This window comes from Caloenas nicobarica, chromosome 6, assembly GCF_036013445.1.
Source record: "Caloenas nicobarica isolate bCalNic1 chromosome 6, bCalNic1.hap1, whole genome shotgun sequence".
Lineage (NCBI taxonomy): Eukaryota > Metazoa > Chordata > Aves > Columbiformes > Columbidae > Caloenas > Caloenas nicobarica.
Window position 1 is genome coordinate 25,335,459 of NC_088250.1, and position 20,587 is coordinate 25,356,045.

At 59.4% G+C, this 20,587-nt stretch overlaps 1 protein-coding gene across 1 annotated transcript in view; it reads left to right on the plus strand.

The window, feature by feature from the left end:
- NHEJ1 (non-homologous end joining factor 1) overlaps positions 1–17,816 on the plus strand; it is a 43,863-nt gene extending 26,047 nt beyond the window's left edge. Inside the window, exons 6-8 of the mRNA XM_065638074.1 lie at positions 16,727–16,844; positions 17,092–17,195; positions 17,483–17,816. Of these exons, the coding sequence (XP_065494146.1) occupies positions 16,727–16,844; positions 17,092–17,195; positions 17,483–17,563 (303 nt within the window). The 3' untranslated portion in view covers positions 17,564–17,816. The remainder of the gene's footprint in view (positions 1–16,726; positions 16,845–17,091; positions 17,196–17,482) is intronic.
- Positions 17,817–20,587: the final 2,771 nt, after the last annotated feature.

The window sequence follows — 20,587 nt, forward strand, 5'->3', positions numbered from 1 at the left end:
AGCTCTCCAGTCCCAGTGCTGCAGGGCGATTAAGCTGAGGTTTTGGGTTTTTTTTTAATATGACAGAATTATTTTGGAAGGGCCAGGATCGTTACATGACGGGCTTCTTGAAAAACCCCAGGCTTCGCCTTTCAGACGGGGCCTTTTCAAGTGGTTTTGCACAGTACACGTCTCTGGGCAGCGACCGTCTCGAACAGTTACTGTTAATTATAGATGCCTCTTTCCCGCTCGCCCATTACTCAAAGGATTTTTGTGTGTTTTAACAGTGTTTTACATCAGTCTGAATAAGACTCTATTCAGTATTTCCGAGAGCTGGAACTTGGGCATCCCCTGCTGTATGTCGCTCTCTCCTCCCTGCATCCCTGGGGCCAGGGACCAGGCAGCCAGCACAGGCACAAGCCTTCCTCCATCTGCCCGGCCAGTGCAGACACCGTTCTTGGTGCAGGAGTTGTGCCTGCTGCGTGCACACCCACTTTGCACCCATCTCCTGGCTGTGCATAGCCTCAAGTTTGCATGCTCAGCTCCACACGGCCACCTCCTAAATCCACCCTCCATCATCCCTCTTGCATGCTGAGCACCACTGCCCGCTGGTGCATGCATGGACGGACCCTGTGCCTGCTGCCTTGCCATCCTTTTCAGCCAAGGACTGAGGGGCAGTGACAGCCTCAGGCATGCTGGCCTCATCCTGGCCTCCTTGGGATGCGCAGGGTCCTCTTCTCTCTCGCTGAGCCCCGGGCTGGTGTGTTCCCCTGGCAGTGACACGAGGACATCTCCCCTGCGCTGCGCAGTGTGTCGCTGGGGTTGTTCCCCATGTCCTTTGCACTGTGATTATCAGCACTGGTTTCCTGGCTTGTTCGTTGCCTGGTTATTCAACAGCAACTTATGGCACTCAGCAGTTTGCCTGACTGCCCTGAAGAGTTTCATATCATTGGGAAATGGTGTTGCCTCCTGTGCTGCCCCATTTTTACCCTCTGCCTGCAAAAGCCCCCCTTTACTCCAACTTGCCACCTATGAATTACCATACATGTAGGCTGTGAGAGAGCTTGCCTCTTCTCCCACAACAGCCCAGCTGGTTTAGCCATCCTTGGGGAAACACCTTACCCTAAGTATTTTCCCTCTCCCACTGCAACCCCAGAATGCTCAGCTGGGCATGCCAGGCCCTTCTGAGAGCTCAGAGGGGTTTACAGGGGGTGACTTCCCACCACAGAGCAGTGCTGTGCCTTCTCTTCACATCATTTCTGTTGCCAGGTGCTTTTTGCCCCCTCGGCTACAGGCTGCTGGTGTTAGGGACATGGTTTAGTGCTAGAGCTAGGTTATGGTTGAACTCAATGATCCTGAGGGTCTCTTCCAACCAGAATGATTCTATGGTTATGCAGCTCCCAAAGCCTTCAGACAGAGGACAAAGCTCTGAGCTCTGGGTACCCCTTGAGAGATTAGAAGCCCCCAGGTTATGCCAGGCACTCTGCAGAGGGAGGATAGACTCACAGACAGAGCAGCCTGCCCAAACATTTGGCACCTGGGGCTCAGCAGTGGGTAGCCCTGCCAGATACCGAGGCTTTGGTCAGTGCAGAAGTTTGGAGAGGGTGGAAGATGAGAGGTATCTTTGGGACTGCTCTGCTGGACCAATTTCCTGAGCCTATATAGGACAAGAGCTTCCTCTGGGCCCTCCAGGGCTGTCCACGGGCTCCCGGCTGCCCCCCACCCACCCTCAAGAAATCACAAGTTGGGGATAAAAGTGGATCCAGCTTATCCTCGTGCTCACCATCCTCCAGGCTGGAGCAGGACTCTTGCCAGCCTAGTGCTGGGGAGGGTTGGGGACAGCTGGGGGCACAGCAGCATTTTCTAGGGAGAGCCCTATTTAGGAAGGGGGGGATGCACCTTGTTTGGGCACCTCTGCAGCCTCGTCTCCTCCAGCTCGACATATAGGGCACTGTGGTCAGGCCCATTTATAAAGCTGGTAAATATATCAGTAGAGTTTGTGTCCCCTCCAAAGGTCAATATTTGTGCAGAGTTTAATTTTAACTTAACAAGCAGTTGTTTGCAGAGGCTGCCCTGTTTGTGTGTGTGCGTATGTGTGTGTGCACATGTGCACCTCCCCATTGATTGATGCTCGCGGGGATGCGTGTGAGCAGCTCTGGTGCATGTACTGATTCAGCGGGGCACAGAGGGTGTCGGTGCAGCTCTCCGCTCCCAAAGATGCTCCGGATGCAGGGGCAGCACTGTGTGGTCCAGAGGACATGGACCAGGGTATACGGCCAAGGCTATAAATGCAACCCACAGACCTCTCCAGGAGGTGACAGCAGGCAAAATGTGCCCCGTGTGGCTCCAAACAGCAGCCGATGGGGATGGTGGCTTTTCCAGCCTGTTCTGACCGGTACCCTGGGCTTGCTGCAGGCAGCTCTGTGGCTGTGCAGCCCTTGGCCTTGCCCTTCCTGAACCCATGTGGCTTTTGTGGCTCTCACCGATTTTCTGGCAATGTATGTCTCCGAGCTGAGCACATCGTTCAGGCCCATCTCAGCAATCAGCGCTGGTTTGCACAGGGCTCTGAGGGCTCGGCACTGGCCACTGGCCACTCTCATGCGCAGCTGCTCCGAAAACAGCCGTGGTGTTTTTCCCAGGGCTCTTCCAGTACCAGTATTGCTGGGGGGTGGCATTGTCCCCCACTGTCTGCCCTCCCACCTCGCTCTGTCCCACATGCACCTGCAACCCCTCACTGAGGCTGGTGGCTCTTCTTTGAGAGATCCAGAGCCAAAGTGTTCCCGTGCTGGCAGGGGAGAGGAGAACGGTGCTGCCCTGGTCTGCGCCCAGGCACCCAAGGCTTCTGTTTCTGCCGCTCCCAAAGCTCTTCCAGGTGAAATCCCGTGTTGTGCTTCACCCTGGTGCTGGCCACATGTCCCCATCTGGGCTTGGGGACAGGCTGTGCATCTCACCCACCCCACAGCATCTCACCCCTTGAGATGGAGGCTGGGTCCTCTTGTGCACCCACAGTGCATCTCAGCATCCCGGGGCAGGACAGGACACCAGGTTGGGTCAAATCCCCTTCTCCATCCCATCTTGCTGAGGATACAGAGTGTGTTGTCTGTGGGAAAACAGGAGAATTACAGCAGGCACAGCCATGGCTGATGGAATTTTCCCAGTCTCCCACTCCATGGACAGCAGCTTGGTGGCAGGAAGGGGGGAACGTGGCTGGCAACAGGTGGGAGAGCTGGGACGGAGCCCACTGTCCCCGCAGTGTGGCTGCCAGGGCTCCATGTTTTGCAGCCCGCCTTGTGGGCACTGAGGTTTGGTTTCCTTCTCTCTGCTTTTTCCTCTTCCTCGCCAGGCCCCAGGGCTGCCGATTGACCTCAAAGGGAAAAGCGGGCGGTGAGGGATAGCGGAGGGGACGGGCAGGGGTAAACATGGGGCTGGGACTGGTCAGGCGGTGGGTGATGGAGGTGAAGTCATGCCGTGACGTCAGCCCTGTGGCTTTGGGGACAGCCGTGGTTAGGCTGCCCGAGGAGGGGCGGCTGTTTTCCTGCGGCTCCGCCACTCGCTCCCGGTGCCCGTCTAACTTATAAACTTTAATCGCCAGTTTAAAAGGTTCCTGCCATGGACACCTTGTTGCCCGTTTTAGGTTTTTAATTTGGAAACTTTCCCCTCTGTGGTTGGGGGAGGAAGGACTTGGGTCCGCTCAGAGCCAGTCATAGGGACACACGGGTGCCAAAGAGAGTCTAGAAGGGCTCTGTTCCCGTCACTGGTGTTGGGGCAGGGTCAGTCACACCAGCACCAAGGAGGGCAGTGGAACATGCACTGTGTATGAGGCAGACGGGATGGGGGAGCCCCCTGGTCCTCTCCCACTGCCCACATATTGGTGGAATAAATTTATCTCCCCGTCAGCCACTGGCCGGGGGACCACCAGCAGCAGCCACCTGCTCCCAATTGCTGTGGTCCTACCCCCGTCCCTGGGGTCACCACAGCTCTGGGCTGTGCATGCAGCATCCTCACCCCACAGCGTCTGGGAGATACCGGGGAGGCCTGGTGCTACAGCCATGTTTGCTCCCCAGGCGCCTGTGTCCTTGTCCTGGCTGTTACGATGTGACATGGTGGTATGGTGTTTGCCTGGCTTATCCCCCAGCTGCTGCCACCACTGCTGTGGTTGTCCTGCTCCACAGAGCTGCAAGCGGTGGGTGTCTGTGTCGCAGAGACCACCAGAGGGGTCTGCCCTGTCCCCTGCCCTGTGGTCTCTGATGGCTGTGACATGCCAGCCACATCATGGGATGCTGGCATCTCCTCCAGCTTGCTCTTGCCGTGCCACAGCCGGCAGAGCCAGGGTAGGGCACAGAGCCGTGCCTGGGTGTGCTGCTTGGCAGGAGGAGAGGATGTGGGGCCGGTGCTTTAGGAGATGCTGAAGGCACGGCACTGCTGCTCTGCCTTGCTGCCCACCTTCCCTGAAGCCCTCCAGCAGCCCCTGCGAGGTGTGGATTGGCAGAATCACGTTTCAGCAGGGCAAGCTCAGCTCTCCTCTGCCTGTGGTGACTCAAGAGGCCCCCACAAATGCCCAAGAGGTGCTGGGACACAGGGCTGAGGCCTGACACCCTCCCAAGCAAGAAGGAAACCAGAGTACAAGCTTGAGGGGAGCATCCCCACAACCTTCCCACCCAGCCCTCTCTTTGCAGCTGGAGGGAGCAAGGACATCTCTCCCCAACCCAGCTACAGCCACCTGGGGTTACTGCCGGTGGGGCTCCAAAGAGTGACCATGCTTCAGCTGGGTCTTTCCTTGTCTCCAGACCGGTGTGGTGGGGCTTGTCCATATGTTCCTGTTGTGCATGCTGGTTGTCCAAGGGTGCTGTGTGCAGGCTGGTCCCTCCAGTGCAGGCTGATGTGGCCATGCTGTGAGCCCCTGTGGGTGGCTGCTTCCTAGGACCGGCCGGGACAGCCCACCCTGGAGCATCTTAGCTATCAGGTGGGTCCAGGACCTTTTGCAGACCTTACTGGGGGTCCAGGGAGCTGCACAACAGAGAAGGGAGCTGGCTTGGCAGAAGTCAGCACCCCAGGGGTTGAACTCCCCCAGGGTGGGCACCGAGAGCACTATAAATTCCGCGGGGAGCCAGAAGTGCAGAGGAGTGGCCCTGGTTTACCAGCACTTTCATCCCATGGCTTTCAAGTGGTTCCCCTGCGTCTTCCCCATGAGGCAGTGGCACATCTGTGCTCAGTCCCGGTGAAGGGCCAGCCGCAGGCTGCCGCCGGTGCTGTGCCACGTGCTCCGCGGCCGCTGGAGCTGGTGCTGCTCACCAGCCCCGGGGCAGCCCTGCTGCTGCCAGCCCTGTAATTGATTCCTGCTCTCCTGCACGGGTGGAGGCTGCAGATGTGCAGCCTGGCAGGAGGCAGCGGGCTGCGGGTACCAGCTCCAGGAGCCAGCCCAGGGCAGGGCAAGGAGCAGCCTTGGCTCTGATGTCTACTTTGGGAGCTGCCTTTTGAGGAGAGGTTCTCTCCCAGCCTCGGCTCCTCTTTGGGATCTGCTGGAGGAGGTGGGTTTGTTGGGGAGCAAAGAGACAGCTCCCTGCGTGTCACTGTTGTGTCTGCCAGTGACAGGCTTTTGTTTTGAGATCATGGCAGCCGATAGCAGTGCGGCGGGGGGCTGTAGAGATCCCCCATTCCCCTGAGGCTGTGGTAAAACCTGTCTGGGGAGGGAGAAGGTCCTCCTGCATGGTGCCCCAGCAACTCTGGAAACTGGGGCCCCAAGCCAGGCAGCAGCCCCACCAAAGGCTGGGGTCTGGGATGGGGGAGCAGGGGCAGGAGTGAGCACTGTCCAGCTTGCCACCCCTCTGATGTCTTTAAGGCTGGCAAAGAACAAGGCCATAGGGATGCAGAGGTTTCAGTTATGGAAAAGGATTTTCAAGCCTGGCACCATATAGGAGACAATATATTGAAGCATGTTATTATGGATAGGGTTAATGATAAACCAACTTTTAGACTGGAAGGTGATGGTGATTCAGGAGAGAGTGACTTCAGACAGATGACGTTTGACATGAGCACAGGGCAGGTACAAGCAGTCGCCCTGGGTTCCTTGTTTTCCATTGCTGCTGATGACAGTGCTGTATGGAAGAAAATACCTAGAAAAATAGGGATTAAAATGGTGAGGCTTTTAAAAAACCCTATATTTAGCCAAAGGGCATGGTTTTGCTGTCTGGACATGGCAAGTGGTGGGTGAACCTTTTGGAGCAAGGCAAGCCTGAATGGAGAGACTGGCATGATGAGTGGGCAGGGTTTGGAAAAAGCAGCAGTTGCCAGAGCTGGGGGAGGTCTCTGCTCCTCGTCACCCGTGGGGGAGTGGTGTGGCAGGGAGCATCATGTTCCTGGTGGGCTGGGACCCCTGCCCTTGAAAACATGGATCCCCATGGCTGGGCAGAGATGGATGGGGCTGCAGCAGCAAGAGGAGGTCCTGTTGCCCAGGCGGATGGGCACAGCATGGGGCAGGGTCAGGGACACAGCTCCTGACTTCCCCAGCCCTCTGTATCCCCCCAGGCAGCACTGCAGGGACCCCATCCCTCTATCCAAGGACTGAGAGGGTGAAAGTGCCCTCACAGAGTGTTTTATTAGCAGCAGGTGCCTGAAATCCAACCCATCATCCAGCTATCTCTCCCCTTACCTGGAGATGAACCTGGTCTGGGGGACATGGCTGCACAGGGTCAGGCCCCGCCAGTGCCGGGATTGCCCCTGCTGTAACCAGAGCGGCTCTGGTGTCTTCACTCCTGGCTGGAGGCTGGAGCAATGATAGAGAGGGGAAAGCCCAGCCCATTGTCTGTGGAGATGGAGCTCCTGCCCTGCCCTCCAGGCCCTGTGTGGCAGCTCCCAGACCTCCCTCCAGAGATGGAGCAGGAGCATCTCAGCTCTGCGGCCAGCACCAGGGCCTTGCAAACCCCACAGCACTGCCATGGCTGGGAGCAAACCCCATGCAGAAGCAGAGAAAGGCAGAGACTCCCCCATCTCTCTGGCTCTAAGGTGGTCCATGAGATGGGCATGGGTCCCTGGGCCATCTGCAGCAAACCAAGGGGATGCTCCCAAAGGAGGGGAACAGGACTGGTCCATGCAGAAGGCCACAATTGTTTGCTGCCTGCAGCCTCCCTCCCAAAGTGCTCCATGCTGTGCCCAGGCAGCTTGTTCCAGCAAAGCCGTGGCTGAGAGGAGGAGCTGTGGAGCAGCACAATGTGGGGCAGATGCAGGCAGCATCCCCTGCCTTCTGCTCCTCTGAGTAAGCGGCTAGGGGTGGTTTGGCAGCAGATGAGCAGCAGTGCCCTGCGGGAAGGCTGGGGTTGGCACCTGGTGATTCAGTGCCAGGGGCAGGCAGAGCAGGAGCCGTGCAGTGGCCCAGGATGTCGTGGCTCCCTGGCAAGCACCAGCCCCAGACTTGCAGGAATGCCTTATCTGTGCCTTCCTATTGCATGGTGCTGTGCCAGGGCTGAGGATTCCCATCACCTCTTCGTGGGGTGCACAGCCCTGGCCAACCCTCTGTGTCCCCACAAGCTTGTACTCTCCCAGAGCGTCATTTCCTGCTCATCTCCCCGGACCCCAGCTTTGTTGGCTGAGCTCATTTAGTTTTGACAAAGTTGATAGTGTGCTGGAATGCAGAATGGCTGCTGGCCTCCCTCCAGCCTAAACATCCCCACCCCGTGGTGCAACGGGAGCTGATAAGGGTGAGTGCCGCAGCAGGCAGGTATCTCGTGCCCAGCCCATGACCTTACAGCCACACGACCTTGAACGTTTGTATTTATCTCACACGCGTGTGTGTGTGCACGAGCTGTCTACCATCCCCAAGAAATGTTCTCAGTGTCTCTGGTTTTTGCTTCTGGCCAAACCCACATGCACGTTGCCCAAGACCGACTCCGAACAGACTCCTTTGATGAGCAGGGCTTAAATATATATTTGGCATTCCAGCGGCAGCATGCTGAGCGTGGCCGAGGGTGTGAAAGTGTTTGCTTGACAAACTCTGGGGGCTCTTGCCTTTCTGCCGGCCCTGGGTACTCGCAGGAGAGAAATGTCAAGGAATTTTTCACCTCTCTGTTTTGTTTTGTGTTTTTATTTTGTTTTCCTTCTGAGAGTGCATTTTTAGCTCTGGTGAGAGGTTCCTGATTGACAGTCCCGGAGAATAAGTCCCCTCTCTTCACTGGGACAGGGGCAGTGGGGGCAAACATCCCATCCCAGTCCCTTCTGGGAGAGGGAACACCCTGCAAACCTTGTTCTGACCCTGGGGACTCCTGTCTCCTGCCCACTGGCCCTGTCTCCCCTGTCAGCCCAGCGCTGTCATGGGCAGATTTGGGTACCAGAAGGATGGCAATACCACACATCCTAGCTGGCCCAGGCTGTGGTCTGCTCGGAGCCAGCCCTTTTGCAAAGAGCCTCTCTCTGCTGAGGGCAGTGGGGTCCCAGTCACAGGATCTTTTGTCACTGCTCAGCTGGCCTGAAACAGCCCTGCAGGATCCATGGTGGGGCTGGGACGTGTAGGGTGGGGTGCAGAGCTGGGACTCTGGGCTCGGATGGGAGCCCAGGAGTGTTTCCTGCATGGAGAGGAGAGAGCAGAGCCTCCCCATCGCTCCAGCCACTGTGTCCTGCGCCCGTGGGAAATGGGGCGGGGAGACCCTGGGCAGCAGATTTGGTTTCAGAGCACGTGTCTGCAGTGCCCGCAGGTGCAGGGCAAGATCCCGGCTGGCTCTTGGGAAAGGAGATGGAGGGCTGTGTCTGTGTGTTCCCAGCTGTCCCCTGCATAATCTCTCACGAAAGAGAATCCCCTGCCCTGCTGCATCCCTGCTGTCTGTTGGAAGCACCACCTGGCCCTAAATCACCTGCCGCTCCCAGCCTGATGGATCACCATGGAAATGGGGGTTCTTCCCCCCAGGCCAATGAACAGAGAAGGTCTGGGATCTGTGGGGCAGGAGTCAGGACTCTGGAGGCTGCAGAGCAGGGATTAGGATACTAAAAGACCACAGGACGAGGCTTGGTGCCCTGGGGACCGCAGGGCAGGGGTTGGTAGCCAGTGGTACCAATCTGGGGGCAGGGACTGGGCTGCTGTGAACTGCTGGTGCTGAGACTGGGATACAGGGGGACTGCAGAGCAGAGCTGGAGACCCTGGGGTCTGTGGGGCTGGAAGCGGGCTCTGTCCCTGCGAAAAGGCCAGGCTTGGCTTGGGCTCCCTGAGGTTTCCTTCCTGGCCCACTGAAGAATCACTGGCTTGTCTGGCAGAGCATGGGCCAGTGGGTTTCCTGGGCAGTGAGTCCCTTTCATGTGGCCACTTGCAAACTCTCATGACATCACTGGGGACTGCTCCTCCCGGAGACAAACCCAGTGCTTTTTAGGGGTTTGCCATCCCCCCCACCCCAGCCTGTGTGTTTTGGCTGGGGGGGATCCAGGGAACCACGTCCAAGAGCGCTCTGGCAGGGAGGTGGTGCGCAGGGATGATGGGCAGGGGGAGGGCAGCGCGTCCCCCCTCCCTGTGCTGAATAAACATGGGCTGGCAAGGGCTGGAGGGGGCTTTTCCAGGCTGGACCACACCCCGGGGGGCTATTTTTTGCCATGAATGAAGGGGCTGTGTGCTCACAGGGCAGCCTCGCCTCCTGCTGCCGCAGTTGCCTGTGGAGAGCTCGCCTGACACTAAATCCTGCTGCCTGGCTGGGGACCAACATCTGCACAGAGCAGCTGAGCGCTGCCTGGGGACACCTGGGCACCTGGCACAGCTGGGCACTGCCCGGGGGACACCTGGGCACCCGGCACAGCTGGGCATTGCCTGCAGGACACCTGGGCACCCAGCACTGCCTGGGGGACACCTGGGCACCCAGCACATCTGGGCACTGCCTGGGGGACACCTGAGCACCTGGCACATCTGGGCACTGCCCGTCAGACACCAGCAAGCTGCTGGGGCTGGGAAACATGGGCTGTTGCAGAGCAAAGGGAAGTGACAGTGACGCAGTGGCTGTGCCAGCAGCGGTGTGAGGGCCACTGGGGCATGTTGGACCTGTGTGCCTGGGGAGCCGCCCGGGCCAGCCCTGGATAAGCCCTGCTACCCCCTTGCCCCACGCAGCAATGCTTCCTGCTGCAGTTTCGGGTGATGATGGGGCAGTGTCCCCAGGGGCTGCCCCTCCGGCTGCACCCATGCTTGGGAAGAACTGCAAAGCCGCCGGGGTGTAGAGGCTGCTGCCTTCTGCTCAGATCACTCCTGAACGCACCCAGATTCTCCCCAAAGCCCCTAATCCCACCTGGCTCAGCCCCAGCTTCCTCTCCAAGCCCTGTTAGCTTAGCTAATCCCTTGCGTGCTGGGTTTAGGGACATGCTGGGTGCAGCATCCTCATGCGTCTCCCCCTCTCACACCCAGATTTTCCTTCTCAAGGGTCTAGGGGCTGCTCTGCCAGTTCCCAGCCCAGACCCATGTTCCATGCTCTGACAGCCCCACTGCCCTGTGGGTTCCAAGGGAGCCAAGAGTGTTTGTGCCCATGAATGAGTGGCCTGTCCTCACTGGGTGGAGCCAGGGTGTCGGATCCCAGCCCTCGCTGTCCCTTATCGCTGCACAGCATCCTTGTGATTCACCAGGTGTGGCTCCCTTTCCGTCACCCCACTTTGCAGGAAGTTTCCTGGCCAGCCCCCCGTGAGCCCTGTGCAATAATAACAAGCTGGGATGAGCTGGCTGGCCTTCCTGAGCAACCCTACAATAACAAACCAGCACGATGTGTCCAGCTTTCCTGGACAGACAATAATAAACCCGCATGAGCTGGCATGCTTTGCGGAGGAACCCTACAATAATAAGTCTGGGTGATGTGTCCATATTCACTGAGCCACCCTACAATAACGAGGCAGTGTGAGCCACCCAGCTTCCTTGCAGAGAAGAGGGCTCTCTGAGCTGTGTCTGTGGGACAGGAGGGACCTTGGCCACCAGGTCTCCATGTCTTCTGCTTCTGGGCTTGCACAGACCCTCCCCTGCCTGCACTTCGCCCCTGGAGAAGGCGTCTTGTGTCAGTGGTGGGCCAGGTTGCCAGAGGTGATGCCTGTAGGTGCCATCAGCTTGTGGCTCTGCCTTCCTGGAAGCCAGCAGCAAGTCCTCACGAGTCCTGGCATGCTGAAACCTGCTGCTCTTCAGGGCATCCGCCTTGCCCAGCTCCCTTGCCAAAGTGGCACACAATGCTAGGCACCCTGGAGGCTCTCCTGCTGTGCCTGAAGCAAGGGCTGCTCTGCTGGACCCCACACTTCCAGAGAGTTTGTCGGCACTTGGGCAGCAGGAGGTCTCAGATGCCCGTGGGTTTGCTGGGCAGGGTGGAGGGATAGCCTCTCTCCAGGCATGGCTGTGCCCGCTGGGGGCTGGAGCTCCTCGCCCTCCACCAGCCCTGTGCCAAGCCCCAGACTGCTGCTGGTAGGCTGGTCCTTGCATGGCTGGGGAGGAGATGCTGCAACCTCCTGCCCTGCCTCTGCGCTGCTGCCAACCCTTCTTTCCCTGTTTTTTTCCTCTGGAAGCAGCAGCGGGTGGGCAGGGCAGAGGCAGGACCCCCCCAGCATCCCTGCACGGGGGGGACCTGCATCCACCCCAGCGCGGCAGTGGCACAATGCAGAGCCTCCGCTGCCGCCGCACCCTTACGCTCAGTGTCTGCGAGAAAGCTATAACCCAAGCCATGAAAACAGCACAAGGAGAAAAGAAAAGAGTATTGAGCGGCGGGGCTGCTGCGGTTGCCGGCCAGCATAGACTGCTGGTTGTTAAGCGGGTGCCTGGCTTGCAAAGGCTGCCTTGATGAAGTGTGAGACAGCACTTACGGAGGGACGCGGGCAGGCATTCTTGCTCCATCTTCCGCTCACAGTGCCGCTCTTTATGTGCCTGACATTTGCTTGCTGGAAAGGCCTCGCAAGTCGGGGGAAAGGAAAACATTGCCCGCAGCAGGGCTGGAGCAGCACTGGGAGGAGTGCCGGGCCTGGCCGGGCTGGGTCTGGCTTAGGATGCTCGGCCGCCCCGGTCTCACCGCCCGCTCTTCCCCGGGGTGACCCCTTCACCCCTCGGCAGCTCTCCGGCTGCCTTCCCCTGCCGGCACCGCCGCTTCCTGCCAGGTGTGCTGGGCCTGGCTCCCTGCCTGGGAAGCCCTGGCCATCCTGCCCCTGCCTGCTCCACAGGCGGGCTGGCAGCACCGGCAGCTCTCCTAGCTGCTGCTGCTGCATGTCCCCAGGGACACGCCTGGCAGGGGGTGTTGGGGACAGTGTGAGCTCAGGGCAGATCCCTTAGCTGTCTGCTGCTGGGGTGCACAGTGCCCCAGGGACTGCTGCAAGCTGAAGTGTCTGTGTGCAAGCAGTTCCAAGGGCTGGAGAAGCTGGGAAAGGGCAACAGCATTCAGTATGGGGCATCTGGGGGGGCTTTGGGGCAGCTTGGGGTGCTTTGAGATGGCTCTGCCCCAAGGGAAAAGGTTACTGCCCCACCAAGGAGATGGGGGTGGGAGGCCAGGCAGGTGTGTCCTGATCCATCCCAGAGGGATGATCTGCCCCTTTGCCTGCCCTTGACCCCAGCCAGGAGGGAGAAGTTCTTCTCCACCTCTGTCCTCCCACAGGCAGATCCTGGTGGGATCCCTTGGTCCAGCACTGTTGACAGAGGCTGAGTGAGCAGCCAGCACAGATCGGTGCTCATCTACCTGGATCCCAGAGTGGATCCCTCCCCAGCCTGACGGATGCTGGCACGACCATGGGCAGAGGCACCCAGTTCGCATCCAGTGAGCTACACCAGTCCTGTTCCCAGAAGCACACACAAAGCTCGTGGCAGGCGAGAGTGCTGAGGGCAGCCTGGCCACAGGGCACGGGAACGCCCTGGCCATGGAGCCCTTCCCCTGCCCACTATGGGCTGCCTGTGGCATCTCCACGCTTCACCCGTGCCAGCGCGGCAGCAGCTGTGCCCATCGCCGGAGATCCGGTGCACCGTTCCCGGGCTGCCGCTCCAGCACGCCGCTTCCATGGAGCCCGCTGGCAGAGGGAGCCCAGGGAAGCCATGCACCCCCCGGCCCACACCCCTTGGCTCCCGGCCCCGGCAGGAATTATTAAGTGTGCCCCTGTGGAGCATGTGCTGAGGCTGGCCACGGGAATGTGGGCAGATCTGACATACAAGCCACAGCAGCCAGGCTGTAATTTCCAAATGGGCCCCGTTCGCTCTGTTTTCCAGTTAAAAATATATTAAAAAATAGGAATGTGGGGTTTGTAGTTAAGAATGTTGGTAACCACTTTGAACGTCTGGTGTGATAATGAAAGGGTCAGTCCCCAGCTTTGAGCACGACCGATTTAGACTCTGGTGCTTGGCACCAGTGCGGGGGCCCAGCACGATCCAGCCTGCCTGCAGCCCCCGCCCGCTGGGCCAGGGCTAGGGAAAGGTGATGCTTCTGCATCAGTGGCACAGTGCCAGGCTGGGTGATGTGCCCCGCTGGCTCGCACTGTCAAAGGGACATCCAAATCGCCATCTCTTGTGGCCTCTTGAGAAGGGAGTTGGGTAGGGGTGGGTGAAGGTGGGATGCCTGAGAGATGGATGCTGTACCCTGCCCACCGCTGGCCCTGCTGCACCCCCATGCTGAGTACAGCCTCATAGCAGAGCCCTCTGGGATGGGGGACACTGAGTGAGGATGCAGATCAGCTCCTTGTGAGCTGCCCCCACCGCTGCGGCGCTGCCGGTGAGAATGGCTTGCTCCTGGCACAAGGTCAGGCGCCCGGCCCCTTCCGCCAGGCAGCCCCCCCGGCCAGGCTAATCGCAGTTCAGGGTGTGCTGCAGAGCCTCCCGTGCTGCTGCCACAGCCTTGAGTCTCTCCTGATACCGGGGCATCCCGTTTGGCCTTGTGGCCAGGTAGTCATAACACGTGGGGCAAGCCGTGCCAGCTCCCCAGGCATCACTCCCTGATGCCCGGTGAGTCGTGTGGGACAACCCGGCCAGCACTCCCTGGGGTGCCAGCTCGCTGCTCGTGCTGCTCCCTTAACTTTGGGCGTCGTGTTTATCCCAGAGATGGGTAATCAGAGAAAAACAAGCCACCAGAGTCCAGGGCTGACGTTGCAGTGGGGACAACAAGTTGTCTGCAGTAGGATTCAGCTCAGGGATGCGTTGGGGTCATGGGGCAAGGAGGGAGGGTAAGTCACCAGTGTCCAGGGCTTGTCCCCCCACCCGGCCTCTTCTGGGGACACCTCCTTGTCCCTCTCAGCCTCCGGGGCCATCAGGTGGCCAGTGGCTGGCACAGCACGTTCTGCTCCCTGCTGAGTCATGGCTCTGCAGGGAAACGCTATAAACCCATTTCCCTCGGGGGCTGTGGAGCACGGTCCTCCCATCCCAGTGCGGGCCAGCTCTGATGGCCCGATGGCTCTGAGCCCGTGGGCAGGAGGCTCCGGGAAGGGCAGCATCAGGAGACGGCTGGTGACTCCCAAATTCCACCCTGGGGTTGCCAGAGCTGGGCCCTTCTCAGAGGCCTGGGCAGTAGGTGCCCTGCACCTGCAGACCCCTATGCCACCCCAGATGCCCACCCCTCCCCAGGGGCTGGTGGCACTGGGCACCCTTCTCCCAGTGCCTCCCCAGGGTGCCATCCCAGCGGGTGTCTTTGTACTGGTCTCAGGAACACCGGGTGGTTGCAAGTGTGGAACTCCACAGCATTGCCCTGTTCCCGGGGACACCGTGGGGATGTGGTGCTGGCTCCAGGCATTTGGGGTGAGCACCAAGAGAGCAGCTGCTCTACGCAGATCTTCACTTGGACGCTGGGAATAGGAGCAGCCTGGGCAGCCTCGGGGCTCGAGACGTGTTCCAGGTGCCATCCTGCACCACAGCCTGCGTCCCATCTGGGCTGGAGCAGAGGGAGGTGTGCAGCACCCTGTGCCTGGGTGCACAGCCTGCCCCACTGCCTTTGTGCTCCCTGGGGACCCCTTGGTGGTGGTGAGAGGGGGTGGGCAGCAGGGTAGTGGCACCCAGGTCTGTGTGGCTCTGCAGGGGACTCTCCCGCCCTCCCAGGGCATTGACCCGCACAGTGCTATCTAGTACACTTTGCCCACTCCACCGCCGTTCTGAGCTTTCCTGGGAGCTGCTATTTGTTTTACTCTGAATTATGACTCCAGCTTGTGCCTTTGATCTGGGCTGTGTCGGACACCCGCTGCCAGTCCCTCTCCTGCCTTTGAAGTGCAGTTGCCTTCCTGGCCTCAGATGCTGCTTTTGCAACCTTGAGTGGAATCCTGGCCTCATGGGGCTGAGACATCCAGAGCAAGAGCATCCCTTGGGTGTCTGAGGTGCTCAGCATCTCTCCTTCTCCTCCTTCCTGGCACCTTGTGATGGGCCAACATAGCTCATGGCTCAGAGGCCAGGCAAGGAGGCACTGCGAGGTGTGTTTGCCCAGCAATTCCAGGGATGCTGGCAGGGCACTGGGACCAGAGCATCACTCCCTCCTGTGGCAGTGGGCAGGGACACAGGAGGTCCTGCACAGAAGCTGGCCAAAAAGCAGACCCCAGTGGCACGTGTGTCCTACAGCTAAGGAGCCTTTCATGTCTGTGGCTTCAGCAGGAGGGATGACACCTGTGGGGAAGGCGGCTTTCTGGGCACCAGCCAACCCATCCTGGCATCATCCCTGCCCTCCCTCCCGGTGCGGTGGGGAGCTGTGAGGGGGGCTCAGCCTGCCCTTTCTGCCACTGGGAAGTTGGATCCAGGCTTTGGACTCTGGCCTTGAGTGGGTCTGAGCGTCCCCATCCCCTCCCCGCTCCCATGGCCCAGAGAGGATCCAGCCTTATCTGTTACACTTTGTTCTCCTGCTGTCTGGGCATGGAGCGGAGCAGAGATTAGTGCACAGACCTTTGACACATACACACATGCATGCAGGTCCACTGCCACGCAACCAGCCACATACTCACCCAGAGCCACGCTCACCCACAGACGACTGTGCCCAGAGCCCTCGTGCACACACGCATACCCACACTCAAATGCACATGTGTGCCCGCACTGTGCCCCATGCACCCCCACACAGCCACCCCCTCCAAGGCACACAGATGTTGCCCTGTCCCTGCACGTGTTTGTCTGCTGGCTGGCTGCTGTATTAGGTTCCCAGTGGAGTGTGGAACTTGCCCAGCCTGCCAGCATCCCCATTGTGAGAGCCAAGGTCCCCCATGCACATCAGCATGGCCCGGAGGGTGAAGGTAGCATCCCGCAGCCCTGGCAGAAGGAGAGGGGCTTCCCTGCGTTGAGCCTGGATGGAGAAAAAATGTGTGCAGGCAGGCAGGAGCTGCTCTGGAAGCCTGGGAGCAAACCTGTGCATCCCCGTTCTCACTGCTGTATCACCCTCACTTGCCATGGGGCCACTGAGGATGTCTTGTGCTGCCCGCATAGACATCACTGGAGGCAGCTCTGGCAGGCAGGGACTCCTCATCCCCACCTTGTGCCAAGGTCCTGCCCCTGACCAAGGCTGGCTGTCCTTATCAGCCGGCCACGGCCCCTGTGGTGCTTCCATGGGGAAGCCGCAGCCCTTCCCCTGTGCGATCTTATCTCCAGCATTTCATGAATGACTCGCAAGCCTCTGTGGTCTGCCTCTGAATGGGGAGGCAGCCTGCTGGCCGGCGAGGTGTGCAGGTGTGTGCACACGCATGTGAGTGTGTGAGTGTGTGTGTGTGCACAGCTGGGGAGCAGAGGGATGCACGGCCACTTCTCTGCTGCCCAGCATCTGCTGTAGCACCATGGCTGGGTGTCCTGGCAGGTGATGGCCTGGCAGGGCGATGGTGCCTCTGCTCTCCCCTGCAGACCCTGCCGCAGATCTGCGGTGTGAGAGAGGAGCAGGCATTCCCCTCTGCTCTGCGGCAGCTCTACATGGCGGTGACGCAGCAGGAGGCCAAGCAGGCTCAGAAACGGCAGCGCTCAGGTGAGGAGCTCTGTGGCTGTGGGATGGGGAGTGTGGGAAACACCTAGCCCCCCTGCGTCTGAGTCCCCATCCTGGGGGAAGGGGAGTGGAGCTCTGGTTGCAACTCAGCCCATGCAACAGTGTCCCTCTGTGCTCTCCACCCATGGGCTGAGCTCCGCACCCAGGCACTGATCCTAGTGTGAGTTTGGGCAATACCCTGTGCTCCTTCATCTCAGTCCCAAATTGCATTTTTTGCTGCTGGTATCAGAGGATGCTGAGGACCCAGCACCCACCACAGAAACTGCAGGGCATCCCCAACTGCCGCTTCCATCCCAGGAGGATGAAACAGCATCTTCCAGCGAGGGAATCACGGTGAGTGCAGCTCTAGAAACAGCTTCTCCATACCAATGGCAGAATGGGGCCCACACCTCCCTTCCCTCCTTGCATCCCAGCCCTGTGTCACTCTAGCATGAGCTGGAGGTTCCAGCTTGGTTCCTAGCCTATCCTACCCCTTGCACCCTGGCTGGGCAGCATGTGGTTGCACACGTATGTGGTTTGCACTCCCCTATGGGGATGATGGGAGTGTCACTGCTTGCACACGTGCACCCATCCTGCATGACCCTTGGCGGGGACTGACACTGCCTCCCCTTTGCTTCCAGCCAGCTTCCTCCCCAGCTCAGAAGCCCCGTCTTCCTGCAGCCAAGGCCAAGCCAAAGAAGGCAAAGGGGCTCTTCAGCTGAAAGGTCACTGCCACCCACCCTGATGGTCTCTGCTTGCCCCAGCATCTGAGGCAGTGCAGAGCACCCACGCATCCTCTGCCTCCTCTCCTGCATCTCCTGGCAGACCCTGCACAGGTCATGGTCCCCTCAAAGGTGTCTCCAGACAGGGAGATGGGGCATCTCCTTTCTTCAACGGTGTCTCAGGAACCTCTTTTTTACCTCTTCGCTGGTGCAGAGCTTGCCCAGGCTGCCTTGTGGTGGAGCCAGCACTGGACCTGGGGGAAGAGGGAGGGATACTACTGGGTGGGTGTGGGACAGCCAGGGCTCTGGCAGGGCTGTGGGCTTTGGCTGCTCTCCTGTGGTTTTGCAATAAAGGACTGTGTCTGGGTGAGATTCCCTCTCCTGCTCTGTCCTTCCTAGGCTCACAGTGTCCAGGCAGAGATATAGCCCCTGATGCTGTGGGTCCCCCTCAGGCCAGTCCTGCTGTCACAGGGGCTTGTGGCAGTTCTGGATGGCGAGGAGGTGACAGGAGCTCATTGCCATGGGGCAGGACAGCAGATCCTAGCCCGTGCTGTGCCTCACTCCGAGCAGCAGCATGTGGGGTGGGGTGTGCATGAGGGACCCCCAGATCCTGGGGGCAGAGCATGCTGGGAGGCCTGGAGTCCACATTCTCCTTGTCCCAGACTGGGGACATGCCTCTGGCTGGTGCCTGGAGCCAGGAGAAGCCCTTAGAGCAGCCCGTTGGCAAAGGCAGTCTGGCTGTGCCAAGGACCACCCTCCATATGCAGGGAGCTCCCCCAGGGTTAGTGGGCAGGTGGTATAGGGTTAATCCATGCTCTGGCATCCACGGGGCAGGGGACAACCAAGCTACTAAGGAACTGAAAGCTCCCAGGCTTGAGAGCAGCCATGGAGCAAGTTATAGATGCTCCCCGGACACAAAAGCACCACCTCTGCGCTTCCACACCTCATCCATCCATCCATCCATCCATCCATCCATCCATCCATCCATCCATTAACCACTCTCTGCTTCTAGCCCTTGTGTCCACATGCATCCTTTGGGGCCAGGACCCAACTCCTGTGCCTGAGCCAGGTCCTAAAACAGCAGGCAGAGAGCCAGGCAGCACTGCTGCAGGCAGGCAGCCCATGGGCCACTCTCCTGGGGCAGGCACCCGTGCCCCCAGCTGCTCTGCTCCCCGGGGCTGGGCCAGCCGCAGTCACGCTGCCTGCTCTCCTGGGCAGCAAGGGGGAAACAAAAACATCCGGAGCAGCCCCTATGCCTGTGGAAGGGGAATGAAAGGGCCTTTGCTGGGCCACAGCCGGCCAGTCCCAGAGCGAGAGCAGCCGCTTGCTTTTTATATTTCCTCTCTGCATGTGGGGTAGGGTGAGTGGTGGGAAGGTGAAGCCATGGCATGGGGAACTTGTGCTGACACCCACAGCTGTCTTCTGTCCTGCCTTCTCCCATCTGTCAGGATCTGCCTGATGGACACTTGTCCCCAGGGACCATCCTGCTACCAGCTGGGTTAAACTGGGACAGCAGTTTAGCAGCTCTGTGTTCCATGTGTCTTCTGTCACCAGGATGTCCCCTGGTGCAACCCCTGCTCCATCTACATAGGCTCCATCTCCTGGCCTGGGAGCTGCTCCGTTCCAAGCGAGATCCCTTAGCTCCCTGCTTGAACCCAGTTTCATGCTGCTTCTCTGTGCATGCCAGGACCTGCAGGAGGAGAGTTTATCACCCCAGCAAGGGCATCCTACTCATCTGTCCCCTTTGGGGCTGAAGGGACAACACATGTCGGGGGAACAGATTCCCATCTCTCTGTGCCAGTGGCTGGTGGTCTCTACAGGGGACCGGGTGGTACAAAACAGCACCTGCACCCCTGAGTCATCCCGGCTACGTGCGGCACCTGGGCTGTGTCTCTGCTGCTCTCTGGGGTGCTCAACTCCGGAGACGCAGTCCCAGCCCCAGGGTTGCTGCAGGGGTGTTGCTCAAGAGCCATGTCCTGCTGCTGAATAAGCCCCCCTGGGTTGCCCTGCAGCCCTGTGCCTAAGGGGTGAGCAAGCACCCCAGCAGTATGGGCTGGGGCTAAAGACCTGCTGCAGGGATAGATCCTGCTCCACTCACCCTGCTCCCAAGGCAAGGGAAGGTGGGGCTGCAGGAGCATGGATGGGGGTAAATAAAACCAGGAGAATGAAGACCTCAGTGGGAAAAAGAGCTCTGCCGATGCCCTCCAGGCTACCACAGGGACCTCATCCCCCAGGATTCTAACGTGGGGCTGCTAGTGCCTCTCTGTCCCAGGCTGCTGCCAGCTCCGGGTAGTGTCACCACTCATTGTCCCATCCTGTCCCACTGGGGTCTCCTTCCCTGTCCCCAACCCCTCCCCCCTGGAGCCGGCTGGATTTGAGCTCCCGACACACATTAAAGGCCACAAGTTCGGCCTCGGCCTCCATAAATTTGATTCCATAAATATTAGTTTTCGCAGGGTTTAATGAAGCCGTTATGCCGGGCACGGCCCAGCACCCCGACCCGTGCCCTTAATAAGGGCTCTGTGGCCTCGATTAAAGGGACCTTTCAATCGCTGTCAAGTATTTTTAGAAAAGGAAAAGTAAAAAAAAAAAAAAGAAGAGAGAGAGAGGAGAAGAAGACGACCAAGGCAGCGAATAGGGAGAGGAAAATCTCAAACCCGTCCAGTGCAAAAATAGAGAAATAGCACCACCTAGACTGCATCGCCTGGCTCCACTGCCCGCTTGCCCGCTCACCCTGTGCAGCACCCGGCTCTGGCCAGCCCTGCGGGGCCTTGTGGCACTGCCGGGACCCCTGCCCTGGGCAGCCTTGGGAGCCCACTGAGGTGTCTGCAGGATGCTGCCCTCCCGCTCGGGACAGGGATACGGGGATGCGGTGATAAAGAAAGACGAGGTGCAGAGAAAGGAAGGACTTAGGCATGGTTGGGATGCAGGCAGGAGCAGTGCATGGTGGCCTGGCGTCCCAGTGTGGGAGATGCTGTACAATACAGCGATGGATACTGCATCTCTCCCACCTCCACTGGAAGG